Source organism: Nannospalax galili, unplaced genomic scaffold (genome assembly GCF_000622305.1).
Source record: "Nannospalax galili isolate Female #2095 unplaced genomic scaffold, S.galili_v1.0 scaffold701, whole genome shotgun sequence".
NCBI lineage: Eukaryota > Metazoa > Chordata > Mammalia > Rodentia > Spalacidae > Nannospalax > Nannospalax galili.
The window spans coordinates 781,578-803,264 of record NW_008344990.1 but is presented as its reverse complement, the minus strand read 5'-3'; the positions used below and the strand labels follow the sequence as shown (position 1 = coordinate 803,264).

The window sequence follows — 21,687 nt, the reverse complement described above, 5'->3', positions numbered from 1 at the left end:
GAGAAGTTTATTTCGGCTCATGCTTTTATTATTATTATTATTTTATTTTATTTCATTTTTTTGATTTTTGAAGCAGGGTTTCTCTGTAGATCCAGGTGGCCTTGAATTCACTATGTAGACTAGGCTTGCTTTGATCTCAAAGAGTTCTACCTGCCTTTGCCAAAGGCATGTGCCACCACACCTAGCCTTGACTCATGCTTTGAAAGGATATAGTCCATCTTGGCATAGAAGGTATGGAGGCAAGATTGGGTCTGTCCATAACAGCAGATGCATGTGCCAACTTGTGTACATCCTGGTAGATCTGGAAGCAGAGATCTTGGACTTTTACCAGAAGTGAATATAACTTTCAAGTTCTGCCTCTGGTGACCTACATCTTCCAGCTAGATTAAATGACCCAAAGGTTCCATAACCTCCCAAAACAGCACCACCACCTGGGGATAAAGTATTCAGATATATGAGCCTGTGGGGGACATTTCTTTTCAAACCATACCAGCCAGTGACCAGCAGTTCTCTTTCTCCATTGAGGACAGAATAAGCAGAAATTTTTTCCTCTTGGAACAAAGCAAGATGAACATAAAAGTGAAACTCCTCAAAGAAAGGGTAGCATCTGACTGATTAAATTTCCTTCAAGGTACTTTAAGACTAGGAACTATCCATTTTTATATTATAAATAGACTTCTGTAAGTGCAGTATAAATGAGTACGTATTATTAGCATGGTTTGATGGGTCTGAGGTCTGAATACCCATCTCTGTAATGTATTCTTATGTGATTGGCTGAAGAACCAGTTAATTTCCCTGAACCTCAGATTCCTTAAATTTAAAATATAGATAATAGTGAAACACCGTTCATTTAATAAAGATTAAGTGATATAGTGGATGTGAAAAAATTCATATAGTGAATGTGAAAATAATTTGCAATAAGTAAAGTACAAGGTATTTAAAATACTTTATAAAAGTTCCTGCTGGAGATTTCCATACTGAGATTTCCGTGTGCCTTACTTTCTTTGGAAGGCATAAAAACACTACACTGAGCAGAGAATTATGCCTTAGTCACGGCCCTAGGGACAATACATGTTAAGTAAGAACAGGGTATGTCCAAATATAGGTGTTCATATCTATGTATTATGTTGTGGATTCATTTCCTTATCATTGCATTAATTCTACTGTAAGATGTATCTATGGGAAAGGGTAGGTGACAGTCCTTGATGTCTTTGGAATGTTTTGTCTTTGATCTTATGGAGCCATGATTGTCTTAGGCAGGTAATTCTTCCTCAAAATAGGCTCATGGAAAAACTTACTTATAAAGGATATGTTCAGTAGCTCAGTGCAGCAGAGATAGTGTTTGAATCTTTTTGCCTAGTATGCCATATGTTCTGTAATTCCAGAATGTTCTCCTGGCACATGCTGGGAAAACTGATGGCTAATTCAAAGTGCAGTTCGGGGGAAAATGAAAATATAACACAGTAGTCAGGTTGATAGATAAAAAGATGCAGTTTACCTTCTTCCACTCCATCTTTATAAGTGTGTTTAGATGAGTATCATGACTGTGTCTAAGTTTTATATAGTAATGGAATAAATGTTTGACTTCTGTTGCGTGGAGTTTCATCCTGATGTCTATAAATCTAATGACCCAGGTTAATATTAAGGATCATGCATAACCTCTGACCTGCTGGTTTGCCTCTTTAGTTTATGCCTTTACTTCTTTGTTACCTGTTTTTTTTTCTTCATCCATCAAATGAAGAAGCTAACACAGAATCCCTGTGTATCTCACAAGACAGTTGAACAAATCTCTCAGTGAATTTGTTGAGTTTCTCAGTCACAACATCACAGAATACCATACTCACTCATTCTCATGACTTATCTAGATGGCACCATGTGTGAGTGAGGGCAGGATGATACATGGTCAGGATCTATTGTGTGTGAATGCCATTGTCTCTTACCATAGGGAAAAGGATATAGTGGAGAAAATAATATACAACCAGTTCTCAGTTGGTCAGTTCCAGGGAGGAAGAAAAGGAGAGGAATATAGAAAATTGAAAACAAATACACCCGAGCCTCATTTTAGTTATTGACACAAACATCTCTACAAGCTGCACCTAGGGCTGCCTTGAAACACCAAGGAGAGATAGACTACAGCTTCTTTTCATTTTGGGGGGAAAAGTTCATGACTATAGATAAAAACATGATGCTTTGTCTATATTCACATGCTACATCATTCCATGAACTGGCTAATAGAGAGCTGAAAGCATTGTTTGTCTTGTGGTTCAACAGAGCTTGCATGCTATTGTCATTCCCTTTATCCCCACACCTCACCACTAGAATATACAAGCTTTTTCACTAAATAGTAGAGCATTTTTGGTGAGGGAATGCTCAATAAAGCTAGTCAGATATATGGACTGAACGTATTCTCATTTTGTCTCTTAAGCTGATCACTGGAGATTCCATCGTTAGCGCTGAGGCAGTATGGGATCACGTCACCATGGCCAACCGGGAGTTGGCATTTAAAGCTGGCGACGTCATCAAAGTCTTGGATGCTTCCAACAAGGATTGGTGGTGGGGCCAGATCGACGATGAGGAGGGATGGTTTCCTGCCAGCTTTGTGAGGGTGAGTTCACTCTCTGCTCTTCACTCCTTGGCTCCCTAACCCCGACTTTCCTCATATTCACTCTAGTTTTCCTGCTCATTCCTCTTGGTGATTTCCTTTTCTTGTTTCATTTGTTTTTCTCTTTCTCCTTCTTTCTCCCACACCCCCTTCTGCCTGAGACCTACGTTTTCTTTAAATCTGGTCCTTTCTAATTTTTAGACCTTTCCTTTATCTCTTGTTTATTTTAGTAACCTCCTCTGCCTCTGAGCTTTTCAGAAGTCACTCCTCTTGTCTGATCTTGCCCCTTGTAGATTTGACTTGGATGTATTTGAAGTATTTTTTAAATGTATATTGCTGTTTTTTGCCTTTCTTTTTCTTTTTCTTCTTTCTTTACTATGTCCCCTCTTTTTTATCCTTTCTTCTTGTAGATCCTTTATATCTTGTCTACTTTCTTTTTTCTCTCTTCCCCTTTTCTCTTTCTCTCGACATCAACTAACCTTCTCTCTTTTTTCCTTGCTTTTTTTTGTCTTGTTTCTCTCCTTAAAGGAAGTATGAAAACAACTGTGTATTGTCATAGGACTGTCTTCAGCTGTTAGTGTGGACAAGTGTGGCCAGAGCTTACTGATCACGTATCTTACTTTATATAACAAAGTCAAATGGCTGAAGACTGTGATGTACTAGGTCTGGGGACAGGAAGACTGTAAAGGTTTACAAGGCTTTGGATGGCTTTAGTGTTTTATCATGATGAACTTGGTCATTAACAATGGTGCTCTTGTGAGGAGTCTGTTTCTTCTAGGTTATTCTTCAGCAGGATGCTGTGGGGGATTAGCAATGACCGTGTATTGTAGCTCTTGGTTTTCCTTGAGACTGTTGAAATTTGTTCTTTGACTATTGTAAGCTCCAGTTTTTCATATCTGTTAAATGGACTTGGATCTTCTTTATTGCCAGGAAATATCACAATGAATGAGTGAAATGTGAAAATTGCTTTATGCCAATACTAGTAGCAAAGGCACATGAGGGGGTTCTTATGATCTGTCACCTTACTGTAACCTATTGCCTTCTATTAGTTTCTTGTTGAATGTCTTTTGAAAACCAAATTTTGTCTTTTTTAAAATTATTCTTTGTATATTTCATACATGTATATAATGGAAGGTGTTTAAATTTTTTCAGTACTGAAGATTAAACCTAGGGTCTCACACATGCCAGAAAAGTGCTCTTCCAACTAAGCTACTTTCTCATTCTTATTGTTGGTTTCTTCTGTAAGATAAGGCTTACATATTCTGGAACCCAGACTAAAGGTTGGAGGGACTGGGACTCTTGTAGATTAAAGAACTGACAGGTTGAGGTTATGACATTTAATATGAAGAAAGGAGCAAGGCATTTTGACTTAACAACCTGAATTGCAGCCTTACTAGTTCCTACCACTATGGTTTTTCACAAGATTTTGAACTGAAACATAAGGAACACAGACTTTTTTTAAACTATGTAATGAGCTAACATATACTAATACAATATTTAGCAAAGTGTTTGGCACTTACAAGTTTTTGAACAATGGTAACTTACATTTAATTTTTATTATAAACTTAATTATGATATTTACCACCTTTTAGCACTACAAAGTTCCAAGCATTCAAGGTTGGCCCTGTTACTGGAAAGAAGAATTCTTCCTTGTAGGGGCTGCTAACCCATAAAACACAGCTGATGGGTATGATTTAGGTGGGCACCACTTTGAAGCAAGGAAATAGATAAAATTGACCCTTGTGTCCTATGTAGAGAGTGTCCTAATGAAATATCCAATCATTTATCCTTTGTTTATATGGGTTCTTTTGTTAGTGTCTTAAAATATTATCATTTGTGTCCCAATTCAGATTTGTTGGTTGATGAATCAGTCCCAGGGGTAGTTAAAATGAGCCCATTAATAACTACCAGACTTAAGAGCTAGTGTGAGGCACTAAACACGTAGAACTTGTGTCTTGTGCTGGCCAAGCTCTCTTTAATAGAAACATTAAACAGCATTCAAATCTAAACATGTTTTGTTTTCAGGAAATGCCACTTTTATAATAAATAATAAATGAAGGGATGAGAAAGAATATTTAGCAAGTCATAATGCTTAGTGAGACATATGACATAGCCAAACTTTAGAGACCATCAGTGAATGAGTATTGATGGTTTTAAGTCCAAGGACAAGGGGAATGCTCCTTCAGTTATACATCCCCAATAGCCACTTTGCATAAAATCACAAAGAAATAGATGACTAAAACCTAGAATCCAAATTGAACACCAACCCCCTGCCTATCACTTGAACAGTAAATGGGCTAACCAACTGAATAGATAGTTCTCAAATGAAGACACACACGTGGTCAATAAATATATATATTTTAAATATTCAACATCCTCAACAACCAAGGAAATGTAAATTCTTAGTAAAACTGCTTTAAGTTTACATCTCTCTCAAGTCAGAACAACTTACATCACACAAGTAAAAATAACTACAAGTGCTGGTGAGAATGTGGGGAAAGAAGAACCTTATTCAATGCTGAATGGGAATGTGAACTAGTGTAGTCCCACTGGAAGTCGTTAGTGATGTTTCCTGAAAATGAAATGTATACTACTCTGACCCACTTATACCACTCCTGGGTATATATCTGTATTATTTTTTCATTGCTGTTACCAAATACCTGACCAAAAATAACTAAAAGGAAAAATGGTTAGTTTTGGTTTACAGTTTGAATCCATCATGGCAGGGAAGGCATGGCAGCAGAAGCATGAAGCAGTAGAGAAAGATGAATGCTGGTATTCAGCTCATTTTCTCATTTTTAATCAGTCTGGGGCACCAGCTGATGGGATGTCCCGCCACTCACATTCTGCATGGGTATTCTCTCCTCAGATAAACTTTTCTGAAGACATCCTCATAGACATACCCAAAGGTATGTTTCCATAAAGATTATAAATTCTGTTAAGTTGACAATGGAGATTGGCTTTCACAATGCCCAAGAGACTCTTAAGTGCCATCACAGAGATCATGCACATCTATACTATTTTTGTGCTATACTATTCACAATAGCTAAGAAATAGAACTGGCCTAGATGTCCCTCAACAGATGAATTGATAACAAGAAGGCAGTGCATATACACAATGAAGTTTTATTTAACTGTAAACAAGTAACTATGAAATTTTCAGGGAAATGGATGGAACCACAAAATATTATGTTAAATTATATATCTAATTATATCCATATATAATTTAATACTTTATGTTAAATTATATCTCTATCATCTATCATCTATCTAATGGATGTGTAGAGTTCACATAATCAGAAAAGGGACCATGACAAAGAAAGAGCTCTTAAGGTGGTAAGAGGAAATAAAAGATAACAGAATATGTGACATAAAAGCAGAAGAGAGGATATTAGGGTATTGGGGAAAGGAAGAAGAGTGACAGGCAGGGTCTGGGGGTGGGAGAGGGACATGAGAGAGGAGAGCAAACAAGAATAAAGTTTGTATAAAAATGCTATAATATAACCCATTGCTTTGTATGCTAACTAAAAACAGTGGGAAATATCCATGAAAATTCAAGCCATCTCAATTAGAATCATCAAAAGTGGGGTCCAGAAATAAGATTTTTTAAAAAAGTACCCAGACACTTTTATGTTGTAGCCAATGTTAAAAAGTATCAATTGTTGTATTTCTACTGGAAAATATACCACAAGTGTAATTTAAATTTTCCTAGTAGTCACACTAAGAAAGTTAAAAAAAATTACAAGTGAAATTTAATTTGATACAATGTGTATATTGCAGAACCCAATATATCCAAAAGAAAGAGAATGTTATGTATCATGTATCATCACTATAGAACTAGTAGTGATATTTAGCTAAACTTTTGAAATCTGATGGGTATTGTATACTTAGAACACATCTGAATTCATACTAGTTCCATGTGACTAATTGCTACTCTGTCAACAACATAAGTACAAGTTTAGAGGGAACAGTGTAGTTATAGACCTGGAATATTGAGAAGCTTAAATTGTAACCGAGAAGTCAAATATTTTTTCTATTATACTGCTGTTTATTCTTTGAATAGGTAAGATATTACCTCATGTTTGCCTCAAAGTGTAGTCAGAATGAACATTAATCTTTTGTTTTTATTTTGTGAACTCTTTTGTTTATTTTAAGCATAGTCAAGTGATATTAAATCACTAATGGTATTAGAATCAGCATGTAAACTTAAGTGCTGGCTATAGTGGTGTCACCAGTTAAAGAAATGCTGTTAGACTGTTGCTTGATTAATAGTAAAATTGGCTCCAAGGTAGATTCTCATTGAATTCTCAATTCTCATGAAAATTTATGGTTAGATTTACATTTATACTACCATTATGCAATAGTCAAGAGATTGCAGATTAAGATTATTATTCTAGTAGATAACACAAAATATTGTTTTGGAATTAAATGGAGTTACTATCTCCATTCTTTCACATTTGTTTTGGTTGAAGATGGAATGGTATTATGAAAGCCAATACTGGCTAGGCTGGTAAATGCTGCTCATTTGATATATGATGATGGGCCTTTATTTTCTTATTTGTTTCTGAAACATGTATCAGGCACACATACCTTGGCCCATATAGCCACCACCGAAAAAAAAAAAAACTAATAAATAAATGTTGAAAATTTGCTTAGATGTGATCAGGGACCTGATGCGTATTTTCCTTCTTTTTCCTTTGTTTTTTCTTTTTTCAGTTCTAGATATTTTTTGTTATCTCACTTTCCAGGAGGTTGAGAGAGATGGCTCAGTCAGTGAAGTGCCTACTGTGCATGCCTGATGGTCTGAGTTTAAATCCCCTGGATCCATGTAAAAAGCAGGGCATGGTGGCATGTTCTGTGACTCTAGGTATAGAACTTAGAATCCATTCTATCTCTAGGTAGCACATATAAATGGGCCACAATAAGTACTTTGAATCTATATCAATACTTATAAATTTGGTAGGTGAATGGACAATTATTTCCTAGGATGATATACCTACATAGTTTGGAAAACTTTCCCAATTTATTGAGACTCACTACCACTAGGTTAATTGGCATATAACAGGAAGGTATAATAAGAAGGAAAGACTTCTTTCCAATCCCATATCTCCTAAATACCTTTGTAGATCATTACGCCAAATTGATGACTGATGCAGTAGAGGATCTCCAGTTCCTACTGATATATTTATTTCTTTGTGAACATTCAAACACTAAGATGTAAAATCAAGGGTACTTAGTGTGGTTCTGGTCAAGCTAGACTACCTGTTGTTAGCATACTAAAGACAAGATTTATAGTCTGAGAAACCTAGATTTTTGCCTCAGTTCTTTCATTAGGATGACCAATTAGATAATTTTTATATGTATATTCAAAGATTAGTTTTCCTTCTTATAAAATGGGAATATTAGGTCTTGTGTAAATGCTTTCTAACCTGAGATAGGCTGGATACATGCAAAGAGGAATTATATACCATTGGCTTCTATACAAGATGTTATCATTCAGTAAAATCTACCTCCCTTGTTATTTAGAATTTTATACTTGAGGGGCTAGAGGGATGGCTCAGCAGTTAAGGGCATTGGCTACTCTTGTAGAGGATCCAGGTTCAGTTCGCATACCCACATGTTGGCGAACAGCAGTCCGTAACTCCAGTCCAAGGGATCCGACATCCTCTTCTCACCTCTGGGCATTGAGTATACACATGGTTGCACTGACATACATGTAGGCAAAACACTTATACACATAAAATAAAAATACATAATTAGAATTTTGTATTTGTGTGTTTGTGTATATGTATGTGTTCTCAGTTTCTTTTTGTAATGGGAGTTTGGCTTTATAAGAGCAATGTAAGAGTTGATGTACCTTCCCAGCAGTTGGTCAGGTTAAAAGAATCAGAACTTGCTGAATATCACTCCTTCTATCTGGCTGTTGAAATCTTTAACTGCTTTTCTGGGCTTGTTTCCCTGGAAGCTGAGAGCAATCTGCTGGGATAAGATTGTGTTTCTAAGTAGCAAATACCAACTCTGTGGTAGGCTTCCTTCTTCCCTGCTAGGCATCAATTCCAAGTCATTCAGTCTGTTTTCCTTTGTCACTGTGCACAAAAGAACCTTTGTTATGATGTTAGGCCATAGCCTGGGGAGAGCTAACACAAGAGCAGTTTTTATACAGGATACAGAACACATTGTTATCAATAAATAGTGAGACCTGTGTGGTTAGACAAGGATGTAACAAAAAGTAAAATGTTGGCCAGCAAGATGGCTTAGTGGCTAAAGGCACTTACCACCATTAAATTTGATCCCTGGAACCCACATGATAAATGGAGAACCAACTTGACTCTGGCACATATACCTTGGCCTGTGTAGCCTCCCCCCTCCCCCAAAATCTCTAATAAATAAATGCTCAAAAGTTGCTTAGATGTCATCAGAGGACAGATACGTACTTTCCTTGTTTTTGCTGTTTTGCTTTGGGTTTCAGTTCTAGATTTCTTTGGTATCTCTTTTTCCTAGAGGTTTAGATTACCTGACGCTGTGGAAATGGGATAGTCAGTAACGTGCCTGCTGTGCAAACATGTGTCTCAGTTCAGATTTTCTGGGTCCATGTAAAAAGTAGGGCATGGTGACATGTGCCTGTAACCCTAGGTTATCAGTCTTGCCAGTGGTGTGGCAAGGAGAGACAGACGGATTTCTGAAGCACATTGGCCAAGCAGCATAGCTGCATTGATGAGCTTTAGGTTCAGTGAGAGACCTGTCTCAAAAATAAAGGTGGAGGTAACTGAAGAGGGACAACTGACATCTACCTCTGGCCTACATGTACACAATCACATACATTCATACATCTACAATAAGAAGTACATACACCACAAATATACACCAATGCGTGCACGCACGGGCACACACACACACACACACAAACACAATACATAAAATAGAGTATAAAAAGGATTACAGGGCTGATGAAATGGCTCTGTGAGTAGAGTGCTGCTACCAAGACTAAAGACCTGAGTTCAGTTCCTGGAACCCACATGGTGGATGAAAAGTAACTTTCACAGGTTGTCCTCTGACCTCCACACATGTGCTAGGGCAAGTGCACACACACTCAATAAATAAATTTTATTTATTATTTATTTATTTATTATTTATTATTTTTATGTTATATGTATGAGTGTATTGCCTGCATGTATGTAAGTGCACCTGTGTTGTGCAATGCACGTGGAGGTCAGAAAAGGGTAGTGGTGGATCACCTGGAACTGGAGTTATAGATGGTTGTTAGCCACGATGTGGGTGCTTTGAACCAAACCCTGGTCCTCTGTAAGAGCAGCCAGTGGTCTCAATTGCTGAACCATCTCACCAGCCCCATTATTTAGGTTTTTTGAGACAAGGCCTCCCTTTAGCCCCAGATCACCTAGAACTCACTGTGTAGACCAGGCGGACCTTGATCTCACAGAGATCTGACAGTCTTTTTCTCCCAAGTACTGGGATTAAAGGTGTGCACGACCATCCTGGCTTATAAATAAAAGTTATTTTTTTTTTAACAAAGGATTACCTAAATAGGTTCATTCCTTACTTTTGTATACACTAGAATCATAGAAACCCAATATCCTTTACTCAAGAGGAAGAACACTCAAAAGCTTTGAGTAATGCTTTGTACTTACATGAAACTTTAGTGTCAGTGGATTTGGAGCTAGAAAAATCCATGTTGTCTAGAAGTGACCAACTTCTGGGGGCCAGGCAACTAATTTATACAAATGAAGTAGACTGAGTCGAGTGCTCAGTATCCTGCTGGCAAATCACTGTCTTATCTAAAGGGAGGGGGAAAATGACTTGGATGGCTCCCACTGTTCAGGTTATATGAAGGGGGAAGAAAGCCCAGTGGACCCAGATCTTTAAATTTTTCAAGAAAAGCCAATACCTAAAATTTTATGTAACGCTCTCCATATTTAAAAAATATTATCCAGTAATTTACATTTATCAGAAAGATTATAAGTGTCAGGTAGAGTATATCCTTAGTCTGAATGACTCATCCAACATCCAGCTTGCAACCATTATTCAGTGTAAATTTCTTATGGAAATATAGGCCTAGAGAATGAAAGTGACCTGTTTTCTCACAGAGGTCTTTACCAACAAAGTCAGGATTTGAATCCTCAAGCTTTCCACATCTTCTATACAATACTTGATTTTAGCCTTTGTCTGGTAAGACTTATGTCTTGGGACCTTCTAGTATATTTTCATTCAATTTATTATATTTGTTAGTGTGAATGGGCCACATGTTCCCTTTTCTTTATAGACCTTATAATTTTTTGTTTACATCTGAGTATTTTGAATATTATAATGTCATAGCTCTAGGAATTACTTTCTTTTATTTTTCTAGCACTTGCTGTTATTGATTTTTTAGAGCTTCATGTATCCATTTAGTGCCTTTTTATATTCTACTTTCGAAGGTTGTATTCTTTGCTATCTGTGGTTGCTGAGGCATATTACCTGTTATCTCACTGGTCATTCAATGATCTGACAGAAATTTCCTTAAACACTTGGAACCAAGAAGAAAAAGAATGTTTTCCTGAGTTTGGTATCTTCATTTTGAGCTTGATATTCCTTCAATGCTATGTGAGATGTGCTAGACATCATTGCATTGCTGTGACAAAATACCTTACATAAACAATGTAGGGAAGAAGGAATTTATTTTTTTTCACAACTGCATAGGTTTTCATCCATATTTGCTTCTCTCCACTGCTTTTAGACCTGCAATAAGGCAAAAACATTATGGTAGAAGGGAATAACAGAGGAACTAACCTCACAGAAGCCAAGAATCAGTGACAGAGAAAGGGATCAGGGATAAAGTATACCTTTTAAGGACTTATTTCCAGTGACCTACTTACTCCAACTATGCCCCACGTCCTAGTTTCTAACAACTTCCAATAATACCATCAAATGACAAATTCATTAAAGGAGTAGTCCTTTATATTAGAGTCCCCATGATCTAATCACTTCCCAAAAGCCCTGACTGTGAAAACTGCATTTGGGAACAAGCTGTCAACACATGAGTTGTTGTTTTGTTTCTGTTTTTACTTTTTTTGATAGGGACCAATTCACATCTAAACTGTATAATCAAGACATTTACAGCTCTGTGTTAAATTTCTGCTCTTGCTTATATGGCTTTCATAGATCCTACAGGAGTATGAGGCTGTGGTCCTCTCTGGTTTTCTGAACATAGCTCTGATCTTAGGCTTGTGTGTTATAGTCAAACATCTCCATTATACATATGACCCTTCTAGATTTCTGTTCATCCCTTCTCATTTCTTGTGCTATTACATCTGTTTGCTAGTTGCAACATTCATTACCCCTTGCTAAAAGTGGTCATGGGCAGGGTATTTACCTAAATCTTTGTGTAGGGGTAGCCATTGGAAAACCACTTCATTTCTAAGTAAGTATGGTCATTTGAATGATAATTGTCCCCCATAGACTACAAGTATTTGAATACTTGGTTCCAGTTGGTGGCACTGTTTGCCGAGATTTAGGAGATGCAGCTACACTGGAGGAAACACGTCACTGGGGGTAGACTTTGAGAGTTTATAGCCTTGTCCCACTTCCAGTTTTTCTCTCTGCTTCTGGCATCTTCTTGAAGACGTAAACTTTCAGCTTTCTGCTCAAGCTGCATCCTACCATGCCTTGCCCACCACAATGACTCTATTCCTCTGGACTGTAAGCCCAATAAATTCTTCCTTCTATAAGTTGTCTTAGTCATGTTGTTTGTATCATAGCAATAGAAGAGTAACAGATACAGATGTTGGTACCAGAGAATAGACTGTTGCTGTGAAGAATCTGTATGGGTTCTTCAGAGTGATGTGGAAGATTTTGGAAGTTTGGACTAGAAAAGCTGTTGAATGCTGTAGCAGAGTTTAAAAGACCATTCTTGTAGGAGGCTGGAAGCAAGTAGTGCTGGGAACAATGTAATTCCAGAAAGAAGCAAGGAACTTGCTTACAAATAGCAACTGGACTACAGGTTATGTGTGTGAGATTTTGGTAAAGAATATGGCAGCCTTCTGCTTGAGGCCTGACGACTTTCCTGAGGTTGAATAAAAAGTAACAGATTAATTTCTTTGGCAGAGGAAATTTCAACAGAGCATTATGTTAAATCTTTATTATTACTGATAAGTTTTATGGAGACTTACAATGAAAACGAACAGGTGGCACAGAAAGAAATACAAAATGTGCAGTTTGGAGAGAAAAAGAACACTAGGAAGCTTAATTTTGCAACCAGGAAGAGAGGCTCTTACTGTTAAGAAGATTTGCACTATTAAAGAGCGCCCTCATGTTCTACAGGGGAATAGAGAGAGTTCTGTGGGGGCAGGAACCCACCCCACTAAGCTTCCAGCTTGTAAAAAGGGAAAGCCTAAGGGGTTTTCTCTTCTAAGAAAGATATAACACACAAAAGCAGCTGCTGATAATGTGGATGAAGGGGGTCAAGGCCCATGCCAAGCTGGCAACAGAACTCTGCAGTGTCAGCTGTGTCATACTGATTTTAGATTCATGAGAGATGCAAGAGTAAAGGGATTATAGATTTTTCTTAATAGTTTCAAAGATCCTATGAGGCCAGGCCACATGAATCAGGGGGATCCTTGTGCAAAGAAGGCTATGGGAGGCCAAGAGACCCTTTGATGTCATTGTATGAAGCTGTGAAGGTGAAGCCTGGGTTGAATTAGAGACCCCAAGATGTTGCAGATATCAGATCCAAGAGACATTTACAAAAGAGAGTTGTATACAGGGAGTGGAACCAGCATAAGAGCAAGATGCATGCTGCATTCAGCAAAGCAGGAAGAACAGAGCAATCTAAGCCCTTCGGTACTAAAGTTCCAGACATGAGACATGAAGTTACAGGATTTGGTGTTTTCCCTGCTGGTTTTTGGTCTTGTTTTGGTCCAGTATTTCCTCACTATGCTCCCATTCCTTCCATTTGGAATGGGAATGTGTATTCTGTACAACTGTATGTTGGAAATAGTAATTTTTTTTTATTTTGCTGGGGGTTACAGTTAGATTTCAGTGAGTTTCAGACTTTTGTTCTAGTTTGTTTCACCATTGTTGTGACAAAACACTCTGACCAATACCAACTTTGGGAGAAAAGGGTTTAATTCAGCTTAGATCTTCCAGGTCACAGTTTATCACTGAGTGACCCCAAGTTAGGAACTCAGGGCAGGAACCTGGAGGCAGGAGCTGAAGCACAGGCCATGGAGAAATGCTGCTTACTGGCTTGTTCCCCTGACCCAGGCTCAGCCTGCTTTCTTATACAACATAGGCCCACCTGCCCAGGGGTGGCACTAGGCACAATGGGCTGGGCCCCCCATATCACCCAACGATCAAGAAGATGCCCCACAGACATGAGCATAGGCCAGTCCAATGGCGGCAGTTCACCAATCGAGGTTCCCTCTACCCAGATGTGTCAAGTTGAAACTAAAGCTATCCAGCACAACTGACCCCTTGTCAACTTGACACACAAACACATCACCATTAAACCACAACCTTTCCATTTCTTGTCCCCAAGATATGGTGTTAACATTAATATCACAACATAAGACAGTACAATCTTAAAATCCCCACAATCCTTAAAAAAATCAAGCACTTAAAAGTTCAGTCTCTTAAAAGTCTCTTAATTGTGACCCAGGAGATGTAAGCTGAATAAACCCTTTCCTCCCCAAGTTGATATTCGTCAGAGTGTTTTGTCACAGCAATGAAGAAACAAACTAGAACAAGTGTTAAGACTGTTAAAGACTGTTGTGACTTTTGAATTTGTACTAAATATGTTCATAAACATATGGGGACCAGAAAGTGAAATATGGTAGTGTGAATGAGAATGTCCCCATTGACTCTAAGTATTTGAACACTTGGTTAGTTGGTGATGTTGTTAGCAGAGGTTTAGCAGATACTGCCTAGCTGGCAAAAGTCTGCTTCTGGGGGCAGATTTTGAAAGTTCTTTCCCCACTTCCAATTGCTCTGTTTCCTGTGTCTGTTTGAATATGTGACCACTCAGCTTTTTGTTTCTGCTGCCTCCTGCCATACCTCCTTCAACCATGACGGACTCTCTTCCTTCTGGAACCATATGTCCAGTAAACTCTTCCTTCTATAAATTGCCTTGGTAATGGTGTGTTATGATAGCAACAGAAGACTAATACAGTCTGTCTGTATCTACCCCCTAGGGCCAATCAAAATGAAAACTCAAAAAATTTTATGAATTAATTCATTAGAGTCCTGTTGCCAGCAAGCCATCTCAGTCATTGGGGGATAGAGCATGGTAGGAAAATGAGCAAAGGTGGCTTAGTGATCGCTTACTAAAATTTGTTTATTTTATTCTACAGTAAGTAGTCCTCTGGTATATGGTCTGTTAACTTTCAGTTCAAAATAAAAATTAAAACTCTTTTTTCCCACAAACCATTTGTCTAGCCCAATCATAATAAAATCTCCCACTGCTCAGTCCTATGCCTACACATTACTCTTACTTTAAGCATCATATTTATGCCCTATTCCTTGATCTTTCAGCCACACATGTCTACTACCCTTATCCCCTTCATCCTTCAAATTCTTCTCCCATTGTTCTATTCCCAACCTTCAGGAGCTACATTTTTATTTTGATAATGTAAATATTTTTGCATTCTGTTTTGTAATTGTGGTCAATTTTTTTTTTGGTGATTTATCAATAGTTTGACTCCAAATGTCAGAAATCAATGAAAACTGTACACTAATGGAACTATAAAAATGCTTAATGGTAGATATATGGGTTATACTACATCATATTTTCTTTAGTCTAATCTAATGTAATATACCTGAGTGGCTACTGGGAAAATAATGTTATGATATCTAAATTTGAGGAGGTTTTAGTGATTTACTAATTTATTTATACTATAAGTAACTCTTCTCAAGGTCTTGTCTTTCATTTTTGTAAAGTAGTGGTAGTTTTTTCTTGATCTTGACCAAAGCTACTAGTATATATTGCAGATGGTACCATAAAAGGTATAAATTTCCAAGTCACAGGCTCTCCTCTATATGTAGGAAAGAAAGTAAGTGAACTAAAACCAGATAAAGACACAATGAGATAGGGAGACTGGAATGCACATTTTCCTAGCAGCTCCTTTTGCCTAGAACCATATCCAGGGACTACCTCCTAAGGTTCCATGTTTAATATGAAATAATTTGAATTCTAGAAAACTTACCTGGGAGTTGGGTGGTATTGACTTCATACCATTTACCTAATGCTTGCAAGCAGTATGATTTTTTGCATATTTTTTATGTTTGAGGATTTTTTTTTCTCTTGCCTATAAAATGCAGATAGACATTGATTTTTTTTTCAAATCAGATCCTGGGCTTGGTAGCTCTCTCATGGCTTCTCCTTGTCCTTGATGTCCATATCCATGATGACATGATTCTTAGCTCCCACTTACTTGTGTATGGTATGCTTCTCTCCTGATCTGGAACCAAAGGTACTCTTTGGCCAAGACATAAGAGCTAGGTGAGGCTGCTAGTCTCCAGACTTCTTCATAATTCTCCTAAGCACAGACTATTCTTTTATTTTAATTTTGAGATAGGGCCCCTCTATGTACCTCTAACAGGCCTGGAACTCACTATGCAGGCCAGGCTAGTCTAGAACCCACAAAGCTCTGCCTTCTTATGCTTCCCGAGTGCCAAGCCTGGCTGCTTTACCCTTCCTTTATCTCCTCAAGGAAACATGTCTTTGGAATTTCTAGTGTTACCAATGTTGGCTTTAGAGCATACCCAGCTTTCTTTTGCATTCCCTTCTCATCCTTGGTCTTCCCAGTATTGCTCAGTCCTCGGAATAACTTGTTTTCAATAGATGTGAACTTGATCAGGTGAGCTACTGACCAAAATGGATACCAAACTCACACATAGACTGAATTGAGGTCAAAATAGGTCAGCGATAAGCATTTTTGCCAGGCATAAAAAAACTAAAATGCTGATCTCTGGGCATCACTTATTGACTGCAGATGGACTAGTTCTCTGAAGTCCTTGAATTATTTGATCACAGAAGATTGAATGTCATCCAAAAAGTTATAACTGATAGACTAGGGTAAACTGTACTCTTCCCTCTGCTCTTTGTCACTATTTTGAAATTTTTTATTATAATTTTTGTGTATTTCATTCATAATATTCCAACCAAACTTAATCATCTTTATACCCCCTTCCCCACTGGCACACTCCCATAGCCCCGCCCCCACTGGAATTCATACATTCTGTCATTTGTTTTAAGGCCTATTGTATCAAGTTAGTGTCCCCAGATGTCCCTCAGTGCAAACTCACTTAAGGCAGAAACAATGAATCACAGTCCACTGCCCCTCAGAAAAAGAAAGAAGATTCTGTTTCCTTGCCTATATTTTCTGTTTCTTTTTCTTAATTGGTGCCGTCAGTCCAGTCCATGTCTCCAAATACAACTCCTTAGCTGTGAAGAGAAACAAATAAATCTAATACCCTGATTCTCTCAATTCAATTTCTGTTTCCTTAGATAAGACACTATAGACTACATTGGCCAGTTGAAGGCGATATCAAAGCATTTATCAGAGGCTGGAATGAGGTTTTAAAAAAAGAACAAAAGAGACAACACCATTTAGAATTCCCTTCTTCTCAATCATTTTATAGGAATGGTACTAGAGGAGGCAAAAGTAAAGCTTGCAGCCAGTGTAGATGATTTCTTTAAACATTTAAATATCCGTTCTTTTCTAAACTTATAAATACTTAGTTCTGTTTCACTTTGCTCCCCCTTTTATATTGATTGAGAAATTCATACATGTATATGTTGTGTTTTGATCAAGTCTATCCCCAATTTCTTCTCCTCCAATGCCTTCCTTATTCACACCACCACTATTTCTTCTCAAATTGAAGTGTTCTCTTGTCTTTTTCTAACCCACATAGTCCACTTGCTGTTGCCTTTATGTGCATGGGTGTAAGGTCATCTACTGGAGCATGGATAGCCTCTGAGCGATTCTTTCTCTCCCAACTGCCATCAATTGCTAAAAGTTCCTGAGCAAGGGGTGAGACTTAGAACTCTCTTATCCATCCTCATGCTAGAATTTTGTCTGGCTTGATCTTGTGCAAATCTTGGGCCTGCATTCACAGCTACTGTCCATTGATATGTTCTTATGTGCAATTACCCTGTTGTGTCATCTACTGCCTCTGACACAATCTTTCCACTCCTTCTTTGATGATCCATGAGCTTTGGGAGGAGGGTTGTGATATAGATGTTCCATTTAGGGCACAACACCCCACAATCTCTTAAATCTTACATATTGACTAGTTGGTGGTCTTTATGTTAATCACCATCTACTGCAACAAGAACATCATCTGACAAGCACTGATGAATGTGTCTGTAAGTATAAAGATGAGTCTTTAGGAGATAGTTTAATATTATGCAGAATAGTAGCAGTAGATTCTTCCCTTGGACCTACATCCTATCTACTCACTGGTTTTTGGCCTCAATAATGGATCGAGGCATGAGTTCTGTCTTGTGAAACAGCCTTAAGTCCAATCACAGGGTCACTGGTTACGTCCATATTTGTACCACTATTGTACCAGTGGCATATATTTCTAGGCCAGTCGTTATTGTAAGAAGCATGTAGCACCTGCAAGTTAGGTAAACAACTAACGATTGCTTCCCACTCCACCCTCAAGAGTATGCATAGACATTTCCAGCACTATGTAAGCTACCCAGTAGGAATGAAGCTCCAAGGACAGTCTCACTTTGATTTCTCCATGTTCTATGACTAACGTGTGCAGTGTCTTCGGCAATAGTGTCTTACCATTAGGTTTTGGAGTTTAACCAAGAACAGTGGCAGTATCCTGTAATGATCATGTTTGCTTTATTCCAGAGATACAGGAATGGTTCAACACACACAAATCAATAAATGTAATCTGCTAAGTAAATAGACTTGTGGACAGAAACCACATGATCATCTCAATAGATGCAGAAAGGCCTATGACAAAATCCAACATCCCTTCATGAAAGAAGTCATGGAGAATCTAGAATCTAGAAGGACATATCTTACAATAATAAAGCCAGTATGCAACAACCCCACAGCCAATACCATGCCAACACGAAGAAAAAACAGGAACAGGACAATGATGTCCCCTCTTTCCATTCCTGTTCAATATAGTGCTTGAAGTCTTAGCTAGAGCAATAAGATAAGTAAGGGTACTAACAGGGATACAATAGGAAGGGAAGTCTTTGCAGATGACATAATTCTATAATTAAGAGATCCTAAAGACTCCCTAGGAAACTTCTACAGCTGATAAACACATTAAGAAAAGTATCAGGATACAAAATTAACACACAGTGTTTGATATGTTTCCCATACACAAACAACAAACATACCAACAAAGAAATCAAGGAAACTATTACTTGATAGCCTCAGGGGACTGGAGAGATGGCTCTGAGGCTTAGAGCACGGGCTGCTCTTGCAGAAGACCTCAGTTTGAATCCCAGCACCCACCTGAGGGCTAACAACCATCTGCAACCTCAGTTCCAGAGGATCCAACATTCACTTCTGGCCGCTGTGAGCACCACAGTATGTATTCACTTTTACGTGAATGAGTGTTATATCTGCATGTATGCGTGCACTTGCATACACGCACACATAACATTCATTCACATAAAAGAAAAATAAAGAGATAAAATAAAACCTAAAATAGGCTCAGAAAATATCTGGGAATAAATCTAACCAAGAAAGTGAAAGAATTCTATAGGAAAAAACTTTAAAACACTACAGAAAGAAATTGAAGAGGATAACAGAAGATTAAAAGACCTCCCATACTCATGGATTAGTAGGATCAATATTTTGAAAATGGCCACCCTACATAAATATCTATAGATTCAACACAATTGCCATCAAAATCCAATGCAATTCCTTGTAGAAATAAAAAGAAATCTTAAAATTCATATGGAAACACAAAAGATGAAGGATAGAACAAACAATCTTGAACAATAAGAGAACTACTATAGATATCACTGTTCTTCATTTCAAGTTATATGACAGAACCATAGTAATCAAAATAACATGCTGCTGATGTAAAAACTGGCATGTTGATCAGTGGAATAGAATTGAAGACCTACATATAAGCCCACACTCATATAGTCATCTGATTTTTGACAAAGAGGCCAGAGGCAGGCAGATTCCTGTGAGATGAAGGCCAGACTGGTCTACATAGGAAGTTCCATTCCTGCAGGGGTTACAGAGAGAGAGAGACCCTGGCTCCTCCTCCCTCAAAAAAATCCCCTCTACTTCATATGTATCAAGGGCCTCACCAAAATACCCAAAACCCTGAATTTGTTAGAAGTAAAAGTAGGTGATATGCTTCAACTTATAGGCAGAAGAAATATTTTCTCATTTGGACCATAGTAGCATAGCATTAAGACCAATAGTTGACAAATGGGACTTAACTGAAACTTAAAACTTCTTTATAGCAAAGGATACCAACATTTAAGTAGAAGAGACAGCTTATAGAATGAGAGACACTCTTTATCAGTTATATATGTGACAGAGGGTTGGTGTCTAGAATATACAAGAAACTCAAAAAAACAGCATCAAGAAAACAACAACAACAACAACAACAAACTAATTAAAAAATTGGGGCATGGAAGTAAACAGAGTTTTCAAAAGAAGAAATACAAATGGATGAGAATTATTTAAAAATGTTCAACATCCTTAGCTACTATGGAAATACAAATTAAAACAACACTGAGAATTCATCTTACCTAAGTCAGAATGGCTAGGATTAGTACAAAACAAATGACAAACAAATGTTGGCATTAATGGGGGAAAATGTGAGCACTTCTCCTCTGTTGGTTGAAGTGCAAACTGGTACAGCTATTATGGTAATGATTGTGGAGGTTCATCAAAAAGCTAGAAATAGATGTACCATATGGTCCAGTTTTAACACTCCTGTGCACATTCCCAAAGGATTATTTAACCTACTACAGAGATACTTGCTCATCCATTTTCATGTCTGTTTTATTCATGATATCTAGAAAATGAAAATAGCCCAGATGTCTATTAACTGCTAGTGAACAAAAAAATGTGATACATATGTACAACGAAACATTATTCAGCTGTAAAGAAACATGAAATTATTGAAATTTGCAGGTAAGTGAATGGAGTTGGGAACAATCATCTTAAGTGAGATAAACTAAACCCATAAAGATAAACATCACATATTTTCTCATACTTTCATGGTAGACTTGAACCTTTAGATATGTTTGTTTAAACTGGAGTACCTATAGAAGTCAGGAAATCAGTAAAGGACCATGAAGGTGTACTTTCAAGAGAGAGGAGATAGAATCCAGGTAATATTAAGGGGGAATGGGGAATGGAGTAGGTAGGGTTGTGTGGGGTGGAGAATGGGAGGACAGGGTAGAGGACAGAGTATGGGGAGGTATAACTAACACTGAAACTTTTTAAAAAGCCACGTGGAATCCCATTACTGTAGAAACTTCCTAAAATATATACATGTAAGAATATGTAGAAAAGGAGTTTAAGTGGGGTTTCCCTAACAGGTATGGCACACGGTAATGCCTCTTTTAGACATCACTGACTATCAAATAAAATGTCCAATTCCAAGAATGTTACCCTTTTTGAGTTTTTTTTGGTTAGTGGGAAAGTCATAGCCCCCCCTTTTTTTTTAATAAAGAAGACTACATGGTTGTATGTGGAGAAATCCACTTGGAGCAGTAGAGTCCTCAAGTTCTTGGTTTGAAAATTGCTGACGACATTAAGGAGATTGAAGTATCCTGTACCCATGTCACTTTTTCCTTCTACTATCATTACTCTTCCTTGCCACCGTACATTACTTAATGTATACTAGCTTACAAAAAAACTTTTCTCTTTCCTCTTCCCAGCCCAAGTGCAGATATAAGGTGATGGAATTAAGGTTCTGAGATAGGATATGACCCATCCAGTGATCCTGTAGGTAATTAGAATTACAATTTGTTATCAATCTCTAATTCAATAGTTTGAGTTAATTATTCAGTGTTGTTTATGTAATATTACCTTCCCTACTAGGACAATGTTTGCCCTTTTAAAAATGCATGGAAACTGAATCTTC

At 37.7% G+C, this 21,687-nt stretch overlaps 1 protein-coding gene across 7 annotated transcripts in view; it reads left to right on the top strand.

The window, feature by feature from the left end:
* The window catches only part of Arhgef9 (Cdc42 guanine nucleotide exchange factor 9), a 200,284-nt gene that overhangs the window by 58,764 nt on the left and 119,833 nt on the right, over nucleotides 1–21,687 (top strand). For 6 of the 7 annotated variants that reach the window (XM_008841251.3, XM_008841254.3, XM_008841253.3 and 3 more), the window contains exon 2: nucleotides 2,426–2,605. The exons of the other annotated variant lie outside the window; for it this stretch is intronic. In XM_008841251.3, the coding sequence (XP_008839473.1) occupies nucleotides 2,426–2,605 (180 nt within the window). The remainder of the gene's footprint in view (nucleotides 1–2,425; nucleotides 2,606–21,687) is intronic. 7 annotated transcript variants of the gene reach the window in all.